The sequence below is a fragment of the Dermatophagoides farinae genome, chromosome 4, assembly GCF_024713945.1.
Source record: "Dermatophagoides farinae isolate YC_2012a chromosome 4, ASM2471394v1, whole genome shotgun sequence".
Taxonomy (NCBI): Eukaryota; Metazoa; Arthropoda; class Arachnida; order Sarcoptiformes; family Pyroglyphidae; genus Dermatophagoides; species Dermatophagoides farinae.
This window is the reverse complement of record NC_134680.1, coordinates 4110978-4130949: the sequence shown is the minus strand read 5'-3', so window position 1 is coordinate 4130949 and position 19972 is coordinate 4110978. Positions and strand designations below refer to the sequence as shown.

At 29.8% G+C, this 19972-nt stretch overlaps 5 protein-coding genes across 14 annotated transcripts in view; 1 reads left to right on the top strand and 4 right to left on the bottom strand.

Moving 5' to 3' along the window:
• Window positions 1–100: 100 nt before the first annotated feature.
• LOC124489875 (uncharacterized) lies at window positions 101–1767 on the bottom strand. 2 transcript variants are annotated; one of them, XM_047052272.2, is made up of 3 exons: window positions 1470–1767; window positions 249–1400; window positions 101–169 (listed from the first exon to the last, which is right to left on the bottom strand). In XM_047052272.2, the coding sequence occupies exon 2, from the start codon at window positions 1391–1393 to the stop codon at window positions 275–277; it is 1119 nt and encodes a 372-aa protein (XP_046908228.1). In that variant the 5' UTR covers window positions 1394–1400; window positions 1470–1767; the 3' UTR covers window positions 101–169; window positions 249–274. The 2 variants fall into 2 exon arrangements, with proteins under 2 accessions (XP_046908228.1, XP_046908227.1); XM_047052271.2 differs by having other exon boundaries at window positions 101–1400.
• A 109-nt stretch (window positions 1768–1876) lies between these two features.
• On the top strand, window positions 1877–7112 carry LOC124489874 (uncharacterized). Of its 7 annotated transcripts, XM_075729859.1 has the most exons (6): window positions 1996–2315; window positions 2423–2625; window positions 2698–4362; window positions 4420–4690; window positions 4859–5479; window positions 5556–7112. In XM_075729859.1, exons 3-6 carry the CDS (start codon window positions 2718–2720, stop codon window positions 6487–6489), a joined length of 3471 nt encoding a protein of 1156 aa, XP_075585974.1. In that variant the 5' UTR covers window positions 1996–2315; window positions 2423–2625; window positions 2698–2717; the 3' UTR covers window positions 6490–7112. The 7 variants fall into 7 exon arrangements, with proteins under 7 accessions (XP_075585969.1, XP_075585972.1, XP_075585973.1 ...); XM_075729857.1 differs by having other exon boundaries at window positions 1983–2138; window positions 2207–2315; window positions 2698–5479; XM_075729855.1 differs by having other exon boundaries at window positions 2079–2111; window positions 2181–2315; window positions 2698–5479.
• A 165-nt stretch (window positions 7113–7277) lies between these two features.
• LOC124491246 (uncharacterized) lies at window positions 7278–8955 on the bottom strand. The gene is made up of 2 exons (XM_047053881.2): window positions 8206–8955; window positions 7278–8129 (listed from the first exon to the last, which is right to left on the bottom strand). The coding sequence occupies exons 1-2, from the start codon at window positions 8715–8717 to the stop codon at window positions 7619–7621; spliced, it is 1023 nt and encodes a 340-aa protein (XP_046909837.2). The 5' UTR covers window positions 8718–8955; the 3' UTR covers window positions 7278–7618.
• A 426-nt stretch (window positions 8956–9381) lies between these two features.
• On the bottom strand, window positions 9382–10997 carry LOC124491247 (uncharacterized). The gene is made up of 2 exons (XM_047053882.2): window positions 10309–10997; window positions 9382–10248 (listed from the first exon to the last, which is right to left on the bottom strand). The coding sequence occupies exons 1-2, from the start codon at window positions 10746–10748 to the stop codon at window positions 9666–9668; spliced, it is 1023 nt and encodes a 340-aa protein (XP_046909838.1). The 5' UTR covers window positions 10749–10997; the 3' UTR covers window positions 9382–9665.
• A 719-nt stretch (window positions 10998–11716) lies between these two features.
• Window positions 11717–19972, bottom strand: part of Mef2 (myocyte enhancer factor 2) — a 38805-nt gene continuing 30549 nt past the window's right edge. For all 3 annotated transcript variants that reach the window (XM_075730243.1, XM_075730244.1, XM_075730242.1), the window contains 8 exons: window positions 15731–17308; window positions 15333–15536; window positions 15090–15260; window positions 14823–15018; window positions 14414–14751; window positions 14227–14338; window positions 13997–14159; window positions 11717–13932 (listed from right to left, as the gene is read on the bottom strand). In XM_075730243.1, coding sequence (XP_075586358.1) covers window positions 13557–13932; window positions 13997–14159; window positions 14227–14338; window positions 14414–14751; window positions 14823–15018; window positions 15090–15260; window positions 15333–15536; window positions 15731–15784 — 1614 coding nt within the window. In that variant the 5' untranslated portion in view covers window positions 15785–17308 and the 3' untranslated portion in view covers window positions 11717–13556. The remainder of the gene's footprint in view (window positions 13933–13996; window positions 14160–14226; window positions 14339–14413; window positions 14752–14822; window positions 15019–15089; window positions 15261–15332; window positions 15537–15730; window positions 17309–19972) is intronic.

The following is a 19972-nucleotide window of genomic DNA, read 5'->3' as shown; positions in this document are numbered from 1 at the left end:
ATATGAATAATATAATTCTATATTGAAAATAGAATACATAAGAATAAAAGACACAAAAGAAAAAACAAATGACGAAAGGAAATTCTGCCTGATGTTTAAATGAATTTTGTGGAAAAAAAATTAATTTTTTTTTATTTCGAATTATTCTTGATACATTGACAATTGATATCTTTATATGAAAATCAAACGAAAAAAAAGCATTAAAAGAAAGAATCACAAAAAATAAAGTACTTGATGATGATACTAACATGGAACATTTTTTTTCAAAAATAAATCAAAAATATTGATTATTATAATCATAATTCCAATTTTTCTGCATACTCATTCCATTATTATACCACTGGCCATTCTGTTGATTCTGTAATTGTTCCTGTAAACGATTTATTGTTTGTTGTAATAAATCAATCGATTGTCGATTTTGTTCAATCTGTTGTGAAATTCGTTTCCATTGTTGTTGTTGATTTCTATACTGTGTTTTCATCATTTTCATTATACGATCTTCGAATGAATTGGCTGTTGTTGTTGTTGTTGTTGAATCACCGGCCGTTATACTATTTTGTCCAACACTAACACTACTACTATCATCATTTGATTCATCATCATTATGATTATTATCATCATAATTTATCGTTCGTATACGTTTATTCGATTCTGTTGGTGGTTTTGGTGATTCTATCGGATAATTTTCACTATTATTCATTAGATATGATGATGATGACGATGATTGTTGATCATTAATGTTTTTGTTGTCACCATGATATTGATGATGGAGAATACGATCCAATTGTTTAAAATATTCCCAATTTGTCGTGGAATTTTCAACGTTATTCGGTGATTGACGAATTTCTTTGAAATAACGACTTTTTAGCTGTGAAATTTTACGTCGTATCTGTTCAAGATTACGATCATAACCCGATGATTGTAGATCTTGTTGTATATTCATATAAATCCATTTATTATATGTTGATGTTTTTCCGGACGCATTTTTCGAATATTTCTCCCATGATGTAATCATATATATAGTTTCATTCGGGCTCCATTTATAATCTTTTTTCACGGATATTGTTGCTGATGATGATGATGATGGGAGATCACCACCATTCATAATACTGTATGTTTGTCCATCATCATCATCTTTGATCAATGTAACTTTATCTTCACCACCACCTGTACCACAACATCCATCATCATCGTCGTCTTCATCATTATTATTTGGTACCGAAAGAAATGCTGCATCCAAATCTTCAAAAATAAATCCTGAATATTGTTGATGTTGATCAGGATTATGTTGATTGATATGCAAATGATGGTGATGATCAGATACATCCATCATAATTGATTTTGAGCATTCAATCTGACGAAGTGGGAGAAAATTTTCGTTTCTATTTTTCATTATCAAACTATGTGATAGAACAAATGAAAAAAAAGATTAAAAAGAAAAAAAGTCATGGTTACTTTCTCTTACTTACAGTTGAAAAAAAACTTAATTTTGACATTGAGATAATTTTTGTGACAACAACAATGATGATGATGATGATGATGAAATCAGAGAAAAAAACGCGGTAATTATAAACTTTCTCAATCTCAATATTTTTCAATGACTATTTTTATCCAATCCAATGACTATTTATATCCGGTATTTGATTGTTTAAATTGTTCAAAATTCGAAATCGATAGATGGCATTAGTATAGTGTGCGTGTAAATACATGCGGTTATGAAAACGAAAATAATAATGGCATTGGTCATAATGTAAAATTTTCGTTTACGTTTTTTAGTAGTAGTATACTATTAACGTTAATGTTATTTTTGTAACCATCAATATAAAATGATGTTACGTATGTAAATGTGACATCAACAACCGCATTGATACCGGCGAGCTGTGTGATTTCGGTCGGTGTGTTCGAAAATTGTTTGTATCGAATGTGTGTTTTGTATTATAAACTCATGATGATGATGTGACAAACTTAAATAAAATAAAAAAAAAATGTACACTAAGGTACGTATTTGCCGAGAATAATTAATTTTGTTTGTTTTTCTATATATCGTGTGTTTGTTTTGATTGATTGATTGTTGTTGTTGTTGAATTTTGAGAATAATCCAGAAATCCACCGTATGTAATTAATATCTTCTTTTTTGGGTCAGTGTTTGATTCATTTTTTTGTCAATCGATTCAAACCAGATTTTTTTCAATCATCGATATAGTAGTTTAATTTAATCAGCAAATCTTTTAAAGACAAATTATCATTGTTGTTGTTAGATTTGATTTTGAATAAAACCAAGAAATTAACATTGGTGAAATTCGAAACCAGTGGTGGTGAGCAGTCTCAACTTTCATTTTGTTTGTTTATTGATTTTTCATTTATGTTGAAATGTTTTTCTTTTAAAATACAAAATTTTTAATTTTTCAATTTTTTTTTACAGAATTTAATTTTTTTCTCGTTGACATTTTGAATATTGCCTACATTTTATTCGTTGCATAGCCACACACACACACAAACGTATCGACAATTGATTAATTCGAATTTCGTTTTTTTCGTGTTTTTCTCTCTTTGGCATTCAATTTCATTGGTGTGTGTCTGTACGTGAAAGAGGAACCAGTGAAAAAAAATTCGAAGTTTGGTTTGGTTTGTTCGATTTCTTTTTTTGCTATATTATTTTGGCTTGTTGTAATTGTTTTTTTTCCTTCGTTTATTTAGAAATTCTAACATCATAAAAAATGGTCAATCGTAGCGGAAAACGTAAAGCATCGTCGGCTATCGACACCAATCCTCCGGCCATTGATGATAATTCCGAAGCAATAATACAATCTACTGGCCATGTGATGGCGGGAAAAAAATCTACACCGATTGTTGTTGATAATGGTGATGATGAACGTCGTCATCAAGCAAAATCGGCTAAACGTTCGACACGTCGGACTAATCAAGCGACATCAACAATGATGATGAACACCACCAACAATAACAATAATGATCCAGTTGAATCACAAATTGATAATAAATCAAATAAACGAACAACACGTGGTAATCGAAAACAAACGGAATCGACCAACACCACTACTAGTAGTAATTCTGTTGATATCGTATCCACTTCTACAATTGTAGATGAAAAAAAATCAATGAAAAAATCAGCGAAAAATGTTAAATTTGAAATCGACAACGCTTCTACTGCTGCTGCTACATCTGCTGTTGATATTAATGTCGAAGAAGACAAAACAAAACCTGCATTACGACGAAGTTCACGAACAACAACAAGAGCTTCAACAGCAGCATCTTCATCCTCATCGTCTTCAGCGGCGGTATCCAAAAGAAAAACAACAACAAAATCCTCTACAGCAATAAAAAAACCGACATCATCATCTCGAAGTCGTTCTAAAAAACAAGATAATGTTGAATCGACCCATCCATCAATCGAACATTCTCATGAAGAACAAAATGATACTGATGTAGAAATTGCCGAAGAAACAACATCAGTAGTGGTTAAACCGAAACAAAAAAAATCAATAAAAGCTGAAACAAAATCTGCTGTATCAAAAAAATCGACGGCAAAAGATTCATCAGCTCAAAATGTGGAGCAATCAAAGTCAAAATCGATATCACAACAACAAACGGAAAAGGCCACCAAAAATAAACCCAAACCAACTGCTAGTAGTCAAAAACGTTCAACACGTGCCGTAAGATCTAAATCTGAAGCTGTTGAAAAGGTTGTTGATAATGAATCCAAAATAGCTGTGGAAGAGCGACCTAGATCGACAAGAAAAACGGCTGCTGCAACATTAACTGAATCGGTGGCTAAATCTACAACTACACGTAATACACGAAAACAGCGAAACAAAACCGAAATAGTCGATGAAGTCAGAACAGAGCATGAAAATGCTCCATCAGAACCAGTTTCAGCGTCATCAAAAAGTAAAAAATCGATAACAAAATTGGCTAAATCAATGGATCAGGCTGCAATCGAAATACCGGAACCAATAATTTTGTTCCCAACACCGCAACCCAAACCAGTCGTAACTGAGAAATCCGCCGGAACAGCTAAAGGAAAATCTACACGTTCCAGACGAGCAGCTGACACTGTTGTTGTGGATGATGATGTAATAAAAACTGAACCAGAAGTTTCGGTAGTAGCAAATGAAGATGAACCTGATAATAAACAACAACCATTGGAACCAAAACAAGAAGTAGAAATCGAGAAAGATGGCCATGATCAATCTGAATCCGAACAACAAAAACCAACTAATGATTTGAAAATTACAGAAGTTGTTGATAAAGCAAATGAAATCGTCGAAGTAATCGAATCGGAAACATCCATTTCACAATCATCATCATCAACAACAACAGAAGCAGCAAAAGAAGATGGAAGGAGTGGAACAGATGATAATGATAATGATATTAAAACATGTCCAGAATCAGTGGAATCAGAAATGAAGAAAAAATCACATGATATACCAAAAAAACAAGTATCATTCGAAATAGTCGATATGGATGATAATGAAGAGATAACATCCGATACACCGGTAGTAAATATTGATGATGAAAAAATGATCGTGGACTATGATTCACATTCGATGCCATCATCAGTCGAATCAAAAAATAAACAACAAGATTCAGATTTGGATTCAACAATTATTGTCATCGAAGAGGTTCAATCTGATGATAGTTTACAACATCAATCCACGATTTCAGAATCTATCACAAAACAAGAAACCGAAATAAAACCACCATCATCTACATCATCAGTAGTCAAAGAAACTGAACCAGAAATGGAGATTAAAGAATCCAAATCATCCACCGTCATTACGAATGATGTTCAAACGAAAATCGATGTCGATATAAAACCATCAATTTCGGTTGTGGATGATGATGCACCTGCTGTTAAAAAAGTAGCTGATGTAATCAATTCAAATGGTCAATCCTCAATCACCACTGAACATGATGATGATCGCGGTTTAAAACGTAAAGTTGATGATACTTTTAACATTTCGGAAGAAAAAATTGCAATGAAAAAAGCAAAATTTGAATTGCAAAACTTTGGTAATCTATTCACCATGGGTGATCAAATATCCAAAGAATTAGGGCCACGTGAAATACATTTTCGTGGTCGTAAAACATTACGATCACAGCCGGCAAAAGTTCGTACCGGTTCATTTAAAATCAAACAGGTGGCAATGGGTGCCCTACATACGTTAGCATTGACCGTGGATGGCCAAGTTTTATCATTTGGTTGTAATGATGATTATGTGCTTGGTCGAATAATTACTCGTGAAGAATATCTGAATGATAAGATCACCACCAATGGTGGTGATAATGATGATATGGATGAATTAGATGTGGATGATGATGAATTTGAGGAAAAACTTTCCGGCCGTCCATTACCGGTAAAAGAATTACAATCAAAAAAAGTGGTAAAAGTATCGGCTGGTGATATGCATTCGGCAGCATTATGTGATGATGGTAAAGTGTATGTTTGGGGAAATTTTAAGTAAGTTTTTTTGCAATCTCATTTTTTTATTATCATTTTTATTAACGTTTTTCTAATTGTCTTTAAAAATCGATAGAAATGATTCCGATAAAGTTGGCCTATTTGTTGATTGTGAAAAATCACCAAATTGTTCAGATTATTTACCTGTTATATTACCGAAACCAATCGAACTTGATGTGAAAATTGTTGATATTGCATCCGGATGTCATCATATCCTACTGTTAACGGATGAAGGACGTGTATTAACATTTGGTGAAGGTTCGAAAGGACAATTAGGACGTATTGGATCGACCGAGCTTAATTCAATCAATACAAATCGTGACCAATTTTTACGGCCCGTAATGGTATCGATACCTGAACAGGCACGAATTGATCATGTTTTTGCATCACAATGGAATTCATTTGCCTTATCCTCAGATGGCAATCTTTATGGTTGGGGCCTTAATAATTATTTTCAACTTGGATTGAAAAATAATTTCATATCACAAGCGAATAGTTTGAATTCCGATTCATTATTCACATTGATACCGACACGTATACCGTTATCTTTTCATTGTAAACAAATATCTAATGGCCAACAACATTCATTAGCATTGGATCGTGATGGTAATGTTTATGCTTGTGGTTCGGCATTATATGGCAAATTAGGTCTTGGCGAAGATTTTATTCAACAATGTAATAGTAATGATAAAAGTATTAGTGATTTTAAACAAATTCCATCCTCCATATTCAATGGTGAACGTGTTATCAAAATTGATTGTGGTGATTTTTGTTCGATGGCCATTACAGAAATGGGTAGATTATATTGTTGGGGACAAGGTGGCTTACAGATTGGTACCGATGCTGATGTTGATCTATTTGAACCGAAACAGATAACGAAAGGTCCGTATGCTGAATGTACACGTTTCATATCGATTTCCACTGGTGCACAAATGGCTGCAATGATTGGTACAATTATCATTGATGATATTGTTAATGAAGATGATGATTCACTAATGGAATCAAAATAATAATTCATTGTGATTCTGATTCTATTATTTTATCATTCTGATGATTATCACACATCTAATATATCGAATTTATTATTTGATGATGACCATTTTTTTTTATTTGATTTGTTTGTTCACTCATTTACCATACACACAACACACACACACACAAAAGAAACATAAATGATAAATGATATGCAAAAATATTCATCAATTATATGCTGTTTAATCAATTTACGAAATTTTTTTCATTTTAATTCATATTTGACCAGATTGGTTTTTTTTACATCACAAATTCATCCACACTCACAAACACATTTTCATCATGTTCAATTTTCGTTTTTTTTTTCGTTTGAATTAGAACAACAACAACAGCAACAAAAAAATAAAATAATGTCAACAACAATTATATTCACCATTTTTTACAGACACTTTTTTGTCATCTCCTCTAAACCACTACCACCACCACCACCACCATATATATTTTTTTAAATTTTTCATTCATTTTTTTCTCCTTTTGCTTTCTTTCACATTTATTCTATAAAAAATGTGTTATTCATTTCATAATTATGATGATGATGATGATGATGATTGAAATAAGAATGCAAAAAAAAAGTAAAAAAAAATTTAGTTTTTTACAGAAATACCCGTTTGGCTATCGGTGAGAGACCAAAAAAAAAACATCGAAGAGAAATAAATATACAAAAATAGAAAAAAAATCATGGATGTTATAAAATTGTAACAGATTTTAATTAGATTTTAATTTCATCATCATAATATTAGTATATATATATATAAATCAAAGTTAATGATGTTTTTTGATGTAAAAAGAAAGAAAATAAAGAACGAAAATGGGAGAGATCGAAAACAAAAGAGATACAGAATATGTTATGCAAAATGATCAGTGTGTATCAGTTGTGTCGATGTAATAAAAATGGATGCAAATATTTTTCGAATGTTTTCAAGTTGTTGTTGTTGTTGTTCGAAATGACAAAATTGTTAAAAAGTTGAAAAAAATGTTTTTTGGTTTGGTTTTCTAATTGATATTTAAAAAAAAAGAATTTTAAAAAGTCGCGAAAAATGTGTATGAAAGTGTATGAAATGCAAAATCAGTAAAATTGAGGAAAATTATTGACCAACAACTGATAGATTACCATCCAAGATCACCACCACCATTGCCATCACTATCAATCCAATTTGAATTAGATTCTTCCGACATTGTTGACCAAATTGTTGATACATTACTATTTGGTGATTTTCGTACAAATGCTGCATAATTATTTTCATTATTAAGGCCAAAATCATGATAAAAGCGATTTTGTTGCATTTGAATGGAACGATGATGAAAACCATGTGGTAGCTTTGTACGATTCAATGGACAATAAATTCTAGTATGAGCGTTATCCCCGCCACCATTATTACAATCTGGACAATTATATGCCCGCAATATTGGACAGGTAACACGTTTTTGATTATCTTTAAGCCAATGATCACGATAATCAATAGCACGTTCAGGTGGTAGATTCTTACAGAATGAACATTCCATGCGACCATTTCGATGACCATTTTTGCTTAAGATACTGCCACTATTGCTGCGATATTGCTGATTTTGTAATTGTGATGTATCATTCTTTACCATCAACATCATCGATGATCCTTCACTATTAATTACACAATAATAATTATTATTAAAATACATTGATAACAACAAATTTGTTGTGTGTGTTCTATACATACATTCCCGATGAAATCCAGCCAAAAATTTGATAATAATTAACATTACGTCCAACTAATTTTCGTTCACCATAATTACTAAATTGTCGGTTAATGAATGGATTTGGAGCCGATTTTTGTTGTTGTTGAATACCATAAACATCATTCCATATCATTTCAAATGATGTACCCACTGGTGATGGTAATGGATTTTTTGAATTATGATTATGACCATTATTATTATTCATCATCAATGGTGATGAACAATAATCTAATGATGATGATGCTGCTACTGTAGTATTGAATCGATCTAGATTTTCAGATTGAAATATATTTGAATTATTCTGATTATAGTAATCCAAATAATTCATCAATGGTGATAAATTATTATTTGCCATTTTTGAATAATTCGAACGATGATGCAATGTTTTTCCTGCTGCTGCTGCTGATTCTACTCTTGATTTTACAGTCGATGATGAATACAATGATGATGATGGTAAACGACCAAGATATGATCGAAGACTATTTGTAGCCATTGAATAATTGTATACAATTGGATGATGGATATTATATATATAAAATTTAAAATTCAAAATTTTTAAAGTTCAATGAAAACAAATGAAAAAATTAAAATTAAATGTAACCCAATTTTTAAAGGGACATGCAAGCACACAGTCAATAACAAAAAACAGAATGCCACAATCAAATGGTAGAAAATTTGAAAGAAATGTATCAAAAAAAGAAAAAATTAAATTAAATTATCCAAATGACGATAACGTAATTGAATCGTTGTCGATGTGAATGAATAAAAATGAATAAAAATGCACATATATATAAAGCGAAAAATATTTCATCATCGAAATATCTCTACATACATGTACACTATTATGTAGAAATAGTGGTACATGCACACAAACCACAAACCACAACAAATATTTTAATATTCAATGGAAGCTATTTCCATCTTGATAAAGTCCGATCAAAAAAAAAAAATCCTTCTTTTAGGTAATTGGCTAGATTTGTGTGTTTGTTCGAAATTGTGTTACTCGAAACAAAACAAAACAAAAAATTGATTTTTATCCATGTCGTTTGGAGCTTCGGATTGTTAATACACGTGTGAATCCTCCTCAGAAACAGCCATTGATAAAACATAAAAAAAGGGAAAAGCTGTACAAATTTGAAAAAAAATATTGATTGTCGTGAATTTAAAACTTATTTTATTATATTATGAATAAAATATATGTAATATATATCAATACATTTATCGAATTGAATTGAAAATAAGCTGCATAATATTAGTTATTATCATTATTATGACCAGAATCATCATGGTCAAAAGCAGTATGTATTAGTATAATGGTTTGGTTTTCTAATTGATATTAAAAAAAATGAAATTTAAAAGGGCACGAAAAATGTATATATGAAAGTATATCAATGCAAAATCAGTAAAATAGTGGAAAATTATTGACCAACAACTAGATAGATTACCATTCAAAATCACCACCACCATTGCCATCACTATCAATCCAATTTGAATTTGATTCTTCCGACATTGTTGACCAAATTGTTGATACATTACTATTTGGTGATTTTTGTACAAATGTTGCATAATTATTATTATCATTATTATGGCCAAAATCATCATAATCATCAGAATCATCATGATCAGCAGCAGTACTACTAGTGTACGGTACATGATAATTATTAATGCGACGATTTCGTTGCATTTGTCGTTTTTGTTGTTGAATGGCACGATGGCAAAAACCATATGCTAGATTTGTACGATTCAATGGACAATGCATTAAAGTATGTGCGTTATCCCCGCCACCATTATTACAATTTGGACAATTATATGCACGCAATATTGGACAGGTAACACGTTTTTGATTATCTTTAAGCCAATGATCACGGTAATTGGTAGCACGTTCAGGTGGTAGATTCTTACAGAATGAACATTCCATACGACCATTTCGATGATCATTTTTGCTTAAGCTACTGCTGCGATATTGTTTATTTTGTATTTGTGATTTATAGTTTTTCATCATCAACATCATTGATGATCCATCACTATTAATTAATTAATTACATAAATTATTATTACTACTCTCGTGTGTGATGCATACATACTTTTCAAATGAATTACAGCCAAAATTATGATAAAAATTACCATTATTACGTCTATTTAATTTTCGTTCACCATAGTCATCACCAAATTGATGATTAATGAATGGATTTCGATCGTTCAATACCATTAAAATCGATTTAGCCACAGTTGATGGTAATGGATTCGTTGAATAACCCAATGATCCTAGATTATCAAATCGAAATATATCTGTATTATTTTGATTTTCCAAAGAAGCCATAAATGATGATGTTGGTGATGACAAATCATTAGTAGTGTTTGCCATATTAATGGAACAATTCAAATGATTATTATTTCGATGATGCAATAATGCGTTTTCTGCTAATGTTACTGCGGCTGATTTTGCAGTTGATGAATACAATGTTGATGAAGATAATGGTGATTGTAAAAGTCCATAATAAAATCGAAAACCACTTGCAGTCATTTTGTAATCAGATAATGGTGGCGAGCAAAATTCACTTTGAAAAAAAAAATCAATATTCAAAATTCTTAAAGTTTCGATAAATGTGAAAATTAATTGGACTCAGCAAAACATGCAACCACAAACAAACAAACAAAAAAAGTTAAATGTTGAAAAAATAAAACAAAAAAAAAAAAATAGAATTTTTTTTTGAACGAATGAAGAATATAATCAAAATGAAGAAGTAACCTAATTGGACAGTTGTTGATGAATGAAACAAATCAATGATAATGCATATACATTTTTATACAAACGAAAATATTTCATCAACATGCATGTACACTATTAAGTGGAAATAGTGGTACACCATTCTCATACACACACAGCACTTATTCAAAAATGGTAGCAACATCCATCCATCGAAATATAAATTCCGATTAAAAATCATCAAACTTTTCGATAATTGTCTAGATTTATGTGTGTGTATGTGTGTGTGTGTGTTTGAAAAAATACTGTAGTCGTATATACGAAAACCAACACCAAAGCGACAAACAAACGTTACATGATTTGAATTTGAGTCATCATTATTATCAAAATGTGTGGATCATCATTTTTGGTATACGGGAAAATAAAATGTTTTTTTCTTCGTAAAAAAAAATAAACTGAAAATCAAATGAAATGGATGTATGGGCAGTGGCAACAGGGAGCTAGCTTTGAATTCACTGAGATTCGTTTTTGAAACGTTTATTATCATCATCATTCTTATCGTTGTTTTAAAAATTATGTGGAAAAAAAATTAAAAAATTTCCAATTCCAGGAAAATTATATAGCCACACAATGTATGTGTGTGTGTGTGTGAAATGAAAATCAAAAATTCGAAATGATTTTTTTGCTTTGCTCTTTGTTTTTATAAAAAAAAATACCGAAAACTTACAGGATACACATTCGATTACCATTCATAGTATTCCAAAAATCTTCATTTTTGATTTGCATTTTCTCTTTTTTTTTCATTTATTGATTGATTCATTGACAATTATGGTGTTTAATGATAATAATAATAATAAATGTGATTTTGTACGAATTTTTTGTTTTTTTTTTGTTTGTTTGTTTGAACGAGAAATGCTTTTATTTATTGATTACATTTTATAATTAAGACTATATATTAATTATATATTTATTTGTGTGTCAAAATGATGATAATTTGAATCTCATTAATGAAATTTGTTGTCAGTTTTTTTTCATATATAGTCACGATTTTTAGGGTAATTAAATTAACAGAAAAAAACAGTGATTAATGAATATAAAGAGAGAAAGAGAGACAAAAATATAGCGGATTGATTTTTTTTTTTCTTCAAAAAATTAGAATATATATTATTATTATTATATATAGAATTAGAATATATCGATTGTAATCGATATATCGGTATCGATTGAGAAAAAAAAGCGACAGAAAAAAAACACAGATAAAATTGAAAGAGGAAAATGAGAGATAGAGAGAGAGAGAGCTGAGTGGTGATGGTAATGATGATCGATGATCAGAAATGATGATGAATCGAAAATGGATCGAAAAAAAATAACAAACAAAAAGATTACATAATCAATATTCAAAAAGATGGACGGTGTGTAGTGGTTGGTTGGTTGCTTATGGATCAATTTGATGATAATAATTTGGGATATGATTTGGATGTTTGTGTCTGTGTGTTGTGGTAAAAAGAAAGTGAAGTTAAAGAGAAAGAGAGAGAGAGAAAAAAAATATGCACAGACAGATAAATGGGATTGTCATTTGTTGTTTTGTTTTTCATGGATGTTTTTTTTTCAATAATCAATATTCAATATAATAATTATTCCTGATTTGTCAATCGAAATATTCTATATGTGAATTGAAATGAATTGAATGAATGAATTTGATGATGAACAATGATGTGACAAAAGAGAATTTTAAAATTTCGAAAAAAAAGAGATCGATCAGTGTTTCTCAACATCATCGATGATCATTAGGGATCAACAATATGTGGTCCAATGACATACACACACACACACAAACATCCATTTTGTTGTTGTTGTGTGTGTGTGTGTGGTATGTGGTGTGACATTTAAATTTTCGATTTTGTTAATTAAAATAATTTTTTGTTTTGTTTTTCAACGATGAAATAAATAATAAAAAAAATGCATAATACACGTGTTTGTGTGTGTGTGTGTGTATGGGTAATAATTAGCAAAAAAAAAATGGAAAAAATGAAGAATAAAAATGAACAAAAAAAAGTGAATGAAAAGAAAAGAGCAAAAAAAGAATGATAATAATAATTTACATTTACATTAGATTCAGGCGAGAGATTGAGAGTAAGTGAGTGAGTAAAGAATTGCTTGATTCCGGATTTCATTTTCTGATTTTGTGTGTGTGTGTGTGTTTGTTTCGTTCAAGTTTCATAATCATTATCATCATCATCATCATCATCGACAATAATATTAAAAATGTGAATGAATCGTTTGTTTTGTGTTTTTGTGTGTGTGTCTGGTCGATGATTGAATTGAATTGAATTGACATTTTAATTTCAGAAAATAATCAAAATTTCATATCACGAAATTTATTTTCATTTTCATTTCGATCTATTTCTATAATTATTGTAGCCGTTTTTTTTGCTGATCAGGATCAGGATTATGATGATCATATGTTTAATTGATTTTATTTTAATTTTAATAATATTATGATCGTTGATGATGAACGATGATTGAAAATTGATTTTATCAATAACGGATGATGATGATGAGAAAAAAACAACAACAGCAACAACAACAACAACAATAATAATAATAATGATATAATAATAGCAATCAAGCAGGCCAACCATCGGCTGTAACACGTATCCGTTTACCAATAGGTCCTTCATAATCGGAACTACCCGATGGATCGGGCGATGATGATGTTGATGGTGTTAATGGATGCCCCGGTGACAGATGACCGGATGTTGGCCGTTGTAATGTTGCCAATTGATGTGCTGCAGCTGCAGCTGCCGCTGCTACTATTGATGATTGTGTTGTTGTTGTTTGATTATTTTGTTGTTGACCACCACCTCCACCATTCGTTGCTGTTGATTGTTGTTCACGTTGAGGTGATATTGGCTCATTTTTTATCTTCATCGATAATGGTGATGTTGATGATGGTGGTGGCGGTGTACTACTACTCACAGATAAATGTGGTAATGATGAACTTTGAAATTGTAAAAAAAAAAATAAAATTTGAATAATTATAAAAAAATCAATTAAAATCTAACCTTTGATGTGAAAGACTTATGCCACCACCACTTGCGGTTAAGGGCGTTAAACCACCACCACCACCACCACCACCTGCTAATGAATGTGTTGGCCAATTTGGCAACAGACCAGATGAATTAAAGCTTGCTAATGCCAATTCATGATTAATATTTTGAAAATCATCTAGAATTTTTTTTTACAAAAAAATTATCATTATCATTTGAATATTCTCATCAAATCAAATACAAACTTGAACCAAACGATGATAATGAGGACGGATAACCACCACTAGCAGCAGCCATACCCTGAATTGATTGTGATAATGATGTTAGATTCTGAGTACCATTTAGATTGCGATGATTCTAATGTTTGAAAATCCAAAAAAGAAACATGTGTTAAATGGACAATTTTTTGCTAAAAATTATTATTTAACAAACCATATTTGCATGTGAATTTGGCATAACAATATTTCTTGACAAATTATTATTATTATTATTACCACGATTCTGACCATTCTGATTATTATTATTATTATTTGTTGTTTGTCCACCAGAACTGCCATTATTTTGATTATTACCATTGGTAATTGTTGATTTATGATTACCCATCGTCGTCGTTGATGATGATGATGATTTAATTAGATTTGGTGAACTATTACCCGATATTGTTGATGGTGAACATGAACGATTATGATGTTGATGATGTTGATGATGATTATTATGATGATAACCATTTGTTGTTGCCGCCGTTGTACTTGTCATTTCAATCATTGCGCCTGAATTTATGAAGTAATTAAAAAAATTATTAATTTGAAAAAAAATTGGTTTATTTTTTGCATTAAAATACCTGATGAGCTTGGTCTTGGACTAACACATGATGAATGAGGTGATAATTGCTGTGTTTGTAACAGACTAGAATCTTGTGGCGCATATGGTGATGATGATGATGATGAATTTAATGCTAAAGTAACGGGTATATTTTGATGTGTTAGGCCACCACCAACGCCACCAATTGTTGATCCGGTTAATCCGGTTGGTGTTGACTTTGATTATGGATCAAAAAAAAAAAAAAATATTAAAATAGATTTAAAATATAAACAGAAATTAAACATACTCTATTGCCATTGATATGCGAATTATTACGTTGTTGCATCATTAGCTCAAAATCATCATTTAATTTATATTTATTTTCATTACCACGTGGTGTTAATGTATATTGTGAATCATCCGGTTCAGGACTATCACAACCATTTGATGATCCTTTATGTTCTTTTTTATTCAATGCCTATGGTTCAATGAAGAAATTTTATTTATATATTACATTTAAATTAATGAATCAAGAAATCAATTAACTCACCTCAACAATATCGCTATTCGTACGACTTTCATGTGGTTCATTATATTCAGTATATTTCAACAATACCTTATCCATATCGGTACTTGCATATTGAAATAATTTATTTGTACTATTGAATATGATTAAGGCAATCTCACAATCACATAGTACACTTAGTTCATATGCTTTTTTCATTAGACCAAATTTACGTTTGGTAAACGTAACCTATATATATGTATGTATGTGTGATGTGTTTGTAAAGAAAAAAAAACAAAACATATAATGACAATGGACATTTTGTGTTTTATAATAGAATCGAAAATTTTTTACAAATGACAAATTATATGACATTCATGAATTATTTTTTTTTCGTTTTTAATTGTTCAAAAAAAAGAAAGAAAAAAAGAAAGAACAGTTACCTGTCGGTTACGTTCATCAGTGATGCGAGATATTTGTATCTTTTTTCTTCCCATTTTTCTTTCTTGGATGATTTTTATCGTTTCCTTGATAAATTTAGGTGTGTGTTGTGTTTTTTCAATTCTTCAAATGAATAAAATTTGTCATTCGATGATGTCAATTGTCTTCACTTCACCTGGTTGATTTCAACTGTTGTTGTTGTTTTTTGTTGCTATTTTGTACTTTGGATTTTGATTTAAAATCAGATGAAAAAAAAATATTATGAATGATAAATAACAACAAACAAACAAAAAAAAACGAAGCAAATTCAACAAGAAAAAGAAATTTTTTTTAAATAATCAACAAATTAACATGGATGAATAAACAATGATCGATCATGAGCATACACAAATTGACCAAAAAAAAAAACATTTATCAAAAAAAAAGAAGTCCAGTTATTTATTTCAAAGTGAGAATATTCTCACCCAGAAAACATGTACACATTTGAAATGATGATGATTTACATTAATCTGATTGATGATTTGATGCGGTTGTTGTTGTTGTTGTTTGTTTGTTTGTTTTTGGTGGTTGGTGGTGTTTTTTTTTCTTCGCTGTTGACGATGTTAATGTTATTGACAAACAACATTTTTTTTCAAAATGTTTTTTTTTCACTTCTATTTACAACTTTGAATTCTTTTTCAAATGATGATAATTCTTTAATTTGCAAAAAATAATATTTTTTTCTCTCTCTCTCTCTCTCTCTCTCTCTCTTTCGCGGTTGTTGATTGATTATTATTGAATGGTGAATCACACACACACACACACACACACATTCATTTGACGTTGTTGTTGATGTTTTGGATGAATTTTTTTCTTTTCGTTTCGTTTTTCACTTAATTTGATTGAATTTTTTTTTTGTTTTCATTGAAAAAATGTGGTTTTGTTGCAATAATGATGATGATGATATATAATTATTATCATCATCATCATCAAGTAAATGTTGATGATGATGATGATGATGATGATAGTAAACAACAGCTAAAACGACAACGATGGCAATAAAAAACAACAACAACAACAACGATATATTATAATCATCATCATTATTATTATATATTATTATTATTATTATCGCGTAAATCGTCACAAATCAATTGAATGGAATCAATGAATGAATGAATGAATGAATCAAATCGCGATCAATAGGGCACGAAATCAAAATTGAACCAAAAAAAAAATGAAAAAAAACCGTTCGGATGTAAACAACACAATTTGAAGAAGTAAAGTAGTAGAGTGAAGAGGAAAAAAAATCGTGGCAAAGTCGATCAAAAAAAAGAAAAAAATGTTTTTTCACTCTTGTGTTGTTTTCGAGTGATCTTTTTTTTTTATTTCAATTTTGATTGATTATTAATGCAAAAACAATTTTTTTTCTTCATTTTATCGTACAAGTAAAAAAAAATGTACGAAATTTGTTCTTGTTGAATTCACGGCCAATCAAATTGATTGATGCAATTCAGGTGATGATGATGATGATGATGATCGAAGCCCGACCAATCGACCAATAAAAAAAAATTTTTTTGATGATAAAAAAAAATTTATCTCTAAAATAGAAAAAGAGAAAAAAGAATGAGAAAAAAATGAATAAATAAGGATATATTAGTATCGTTATTCGGGATAAAATGCAAATTTTTTTCTGTCAAAGTTAAATCCTCTCAATTTCTTCATCATTTTTGTAATTCAATCACCAATTTTTTTTGTTTGTCAACAACAACAATCAACAACGGTTACCCAAAGTCTATCATAATCATCGTTTTTGAGTGGCACAATATTAACAACAACAACAAAATGTGTGAATGACCGTTTTAAAATTGACAACAACAACAACAACAACAACAGAAATTCAACTTTGAACTTGTTGTTTTGTGGTTGTCAATTTTGAATAACAAAACAGTGCAACAAAAAAAAATGAGGTTTTACCCGTTTTTTTTTGTTTTTGTTTTTAATTTTCTTAAATTATATTTTTAAATTCATATATGTGGGTGGGTGGTGCGTGTGAATTATTGTTTTTTTTCTGCCCGTTCGCTCGTTACCTTCATAATCGAATAACCGAATTTTTTTTTCACTTGTTAATTTCAGTGGTGTAAAGTCGGTTTTTCACATAGTCATTTCTCATCCATTAACAATCGAATCGAATTGAATTGAATTGTTTTTTGTTGTTGTTGTTGTTGTTTTTTTTTGCACAACGCACGATATGGTTTGATTTCATTGAATTTCAATTTTTTTTGTTTTTGTTTTGAATTTTCACAAAATCGACATTTTACACACCAATTTGAATCGCTAAAATGAAATGAATAAAAAAGAAAACAACAGCAACAAAATTGAACAAAAAAAATTCAATCACCGAATCATTGAATTCAGATTTGAAACACACAGAGACTGAAGAAAAAAAAAACTTTGACAAGATTGAAAATTTCATTTTTGGTTCATTGAATTTGCATTAAAAATCAATGTGTATGTGTGTGTGTGTGAGTGGCCAAATCAAATTATACAAATTGAATTTTATTGTTTGGAAAAAAAAGAGAGAGAAAAAAATTGTTATTCACCATTCAAATCAAATCGATGACAAGCAATTCATCATTCGATATGTATATGACACACCGATTAAATAGATTGAATGTCAAAAAGAAAAAAAAAATCAAGAATCCTAAGAAATGTATTGTTTCTATTGTTTCATTCGTTCGACTAGCTAAAAACACCACTTGTTGCAAGGAAATTGATTAATTTCATTCAAAACGAAATGACGAAAATAGAGGAAAAAAATAAAATGTTTAAATTCAATTCCTTAATATGATGTTTTTTTTGTTTTCTCATCTCGTTTGTTGAAATGAAAAGAATCACTAATCCGGAATCAAATATCGATAGAGCCACACCATATGTGTGCGTGTGTGTGTGTTTGTTTATACAATCCAAATTCCTGATAGAGCCCGGTTCATCATTTAATTTTTTTTTGTTCTGTTTTTGTTTATTTCATTGGCCATTAGCCAAAGAATTTTTTTCTGTTGTTCAAATATTTTTTTTTGTTGAAGCATCGATTTGGCATTTAAAAAAAACACTGTTATACTAATTTCAATCATCATCATAATAGATAAAAAATGAACTAAGAATTCATTGCAATAAAAAAAAAGTCTAATTAATTCTCTCTGTTTTGTTTTGTTTCTAGGTGCAAGTGTTCGTTGCCCAAGTGCTTATTATTCATTATTATTATTTTTTTCTCTGTTCAACTCCAGCCAACCTATCATCATCATCATCATCATCATTGAAATCATTATTTCTCATAAATGATTATGGAAAGAGAAATTATTAAATTGTTGAAAAAAAATCAATAATTAATTCAAATTTCGTATTCAACGTAACAACAATCAAAAAAAAAACAAAAAACAAAACAAACAAATATAATGAAATAAACATTTTTTGTCAATCAATATATCTATAAATCGATATTGACAATGATGAAGGATTGGAATACACCACCACCATCATAATTATTATATATGACGTAGTTTGATCGTTCTAATGATCATGTTGTTAATGTTTTGTTCGTCGTCGTTTGTTGATGTTATTGTGGCTATATGTTTTTTTGTTGTTGTTGTTTTGGTTTGAGGCGATAGAATTTTGCACACTTTTGTATTTGTAAAATTAAATTACAAATTATCATTATTATCAAGGAGAAAAGAGAGAGAGAGAGAAAGATTGAAAAATAACAAAACAAAACAAAAAAAAACTAGTGAAAAAAAAATCATATAAAGGTAAATAATATGGTATGATGATGATGAAAATGAGATAAGTTGCTTGATCATCGTCATCATGAGGATGATGATATCAACAACAACAACAACAACAACATGTACATTAATGATCATGATCATGAGATAAGAAAAACTAGTGAATGAAATAAATAAAAAGAGAAAAAAAAATGGTAAAATTGCATTGCAATCACAAACATACATCTTTTTTTTGCAGATTGACTTGCCTGCCTAATGAACAGAATGAATTGATGTATTGAATACAAAATATTCGTTCGATTCATTTATGATTCACACATCATCATCATGATCATCATCGTTAACAGGCAGATTTATAATCTTAAGGAATTTTTCAAAACCTGTAGTCATCAATTGAATGAATGTAATGTAATGAAAAAATAAAATGAATCGATAATGCCAAAATATCTAGATTATTTAATTTGATAAAATACACTTGACATT

Excerpts from the sequence above, each read along its gene's own strand:
- LOC124489875 (XM_047052271.2), bottom strand. The coding sequence starts at position 1,393 with ATGAAAAATAGAAACGAAAATTTTCTCCCACTTCGTCAGATTGAATGC.
- LOC124489874 (XM_075729854.1), top strand. The coding sequence starts at position 2,718 with ATGGTCAATCGTAGCGGAAAACGTAAAGCATCGTCGGCTATCGACACC. Across the intron at positions 5,480-5,555 it reads TATGTTTGGGGAAATTTTAA|AAATGATTCCGATAAAGTTG; the intron begins GTAAGTTTTTTT and ends AAAAATCGATAG.
- LOC124491246 (XM_047053881.2), bottom strand. The coding sequence starts at position 8,717 with ATGGCTACAAATAGTCTTCGATCATATCTTGGTCGTTTACCATCATCA. Across the intron at positions 8,130-8,205 it reads GGCTGGATTTCATCGGGAAT|TGAAGGATCATCGATGATGT; the intron begins GTATGTATAGAA and ends TGTAATTAATAG.
- LOC124491247 (XM_047053882.2), bottom strand. The coding sequence starts at position 10,748 with ATGACTGCAAGTGGTTTTCGATTTTATTATGGACTTTTACAATCACCA. Across the intron at positions 10,249-10,308 it reads GGCTGTAATTCATTTGAAAA|TGATGGATCATCAATGATGT; the intron begins GTATGTATGCAT and ends ATTAATTAATAG.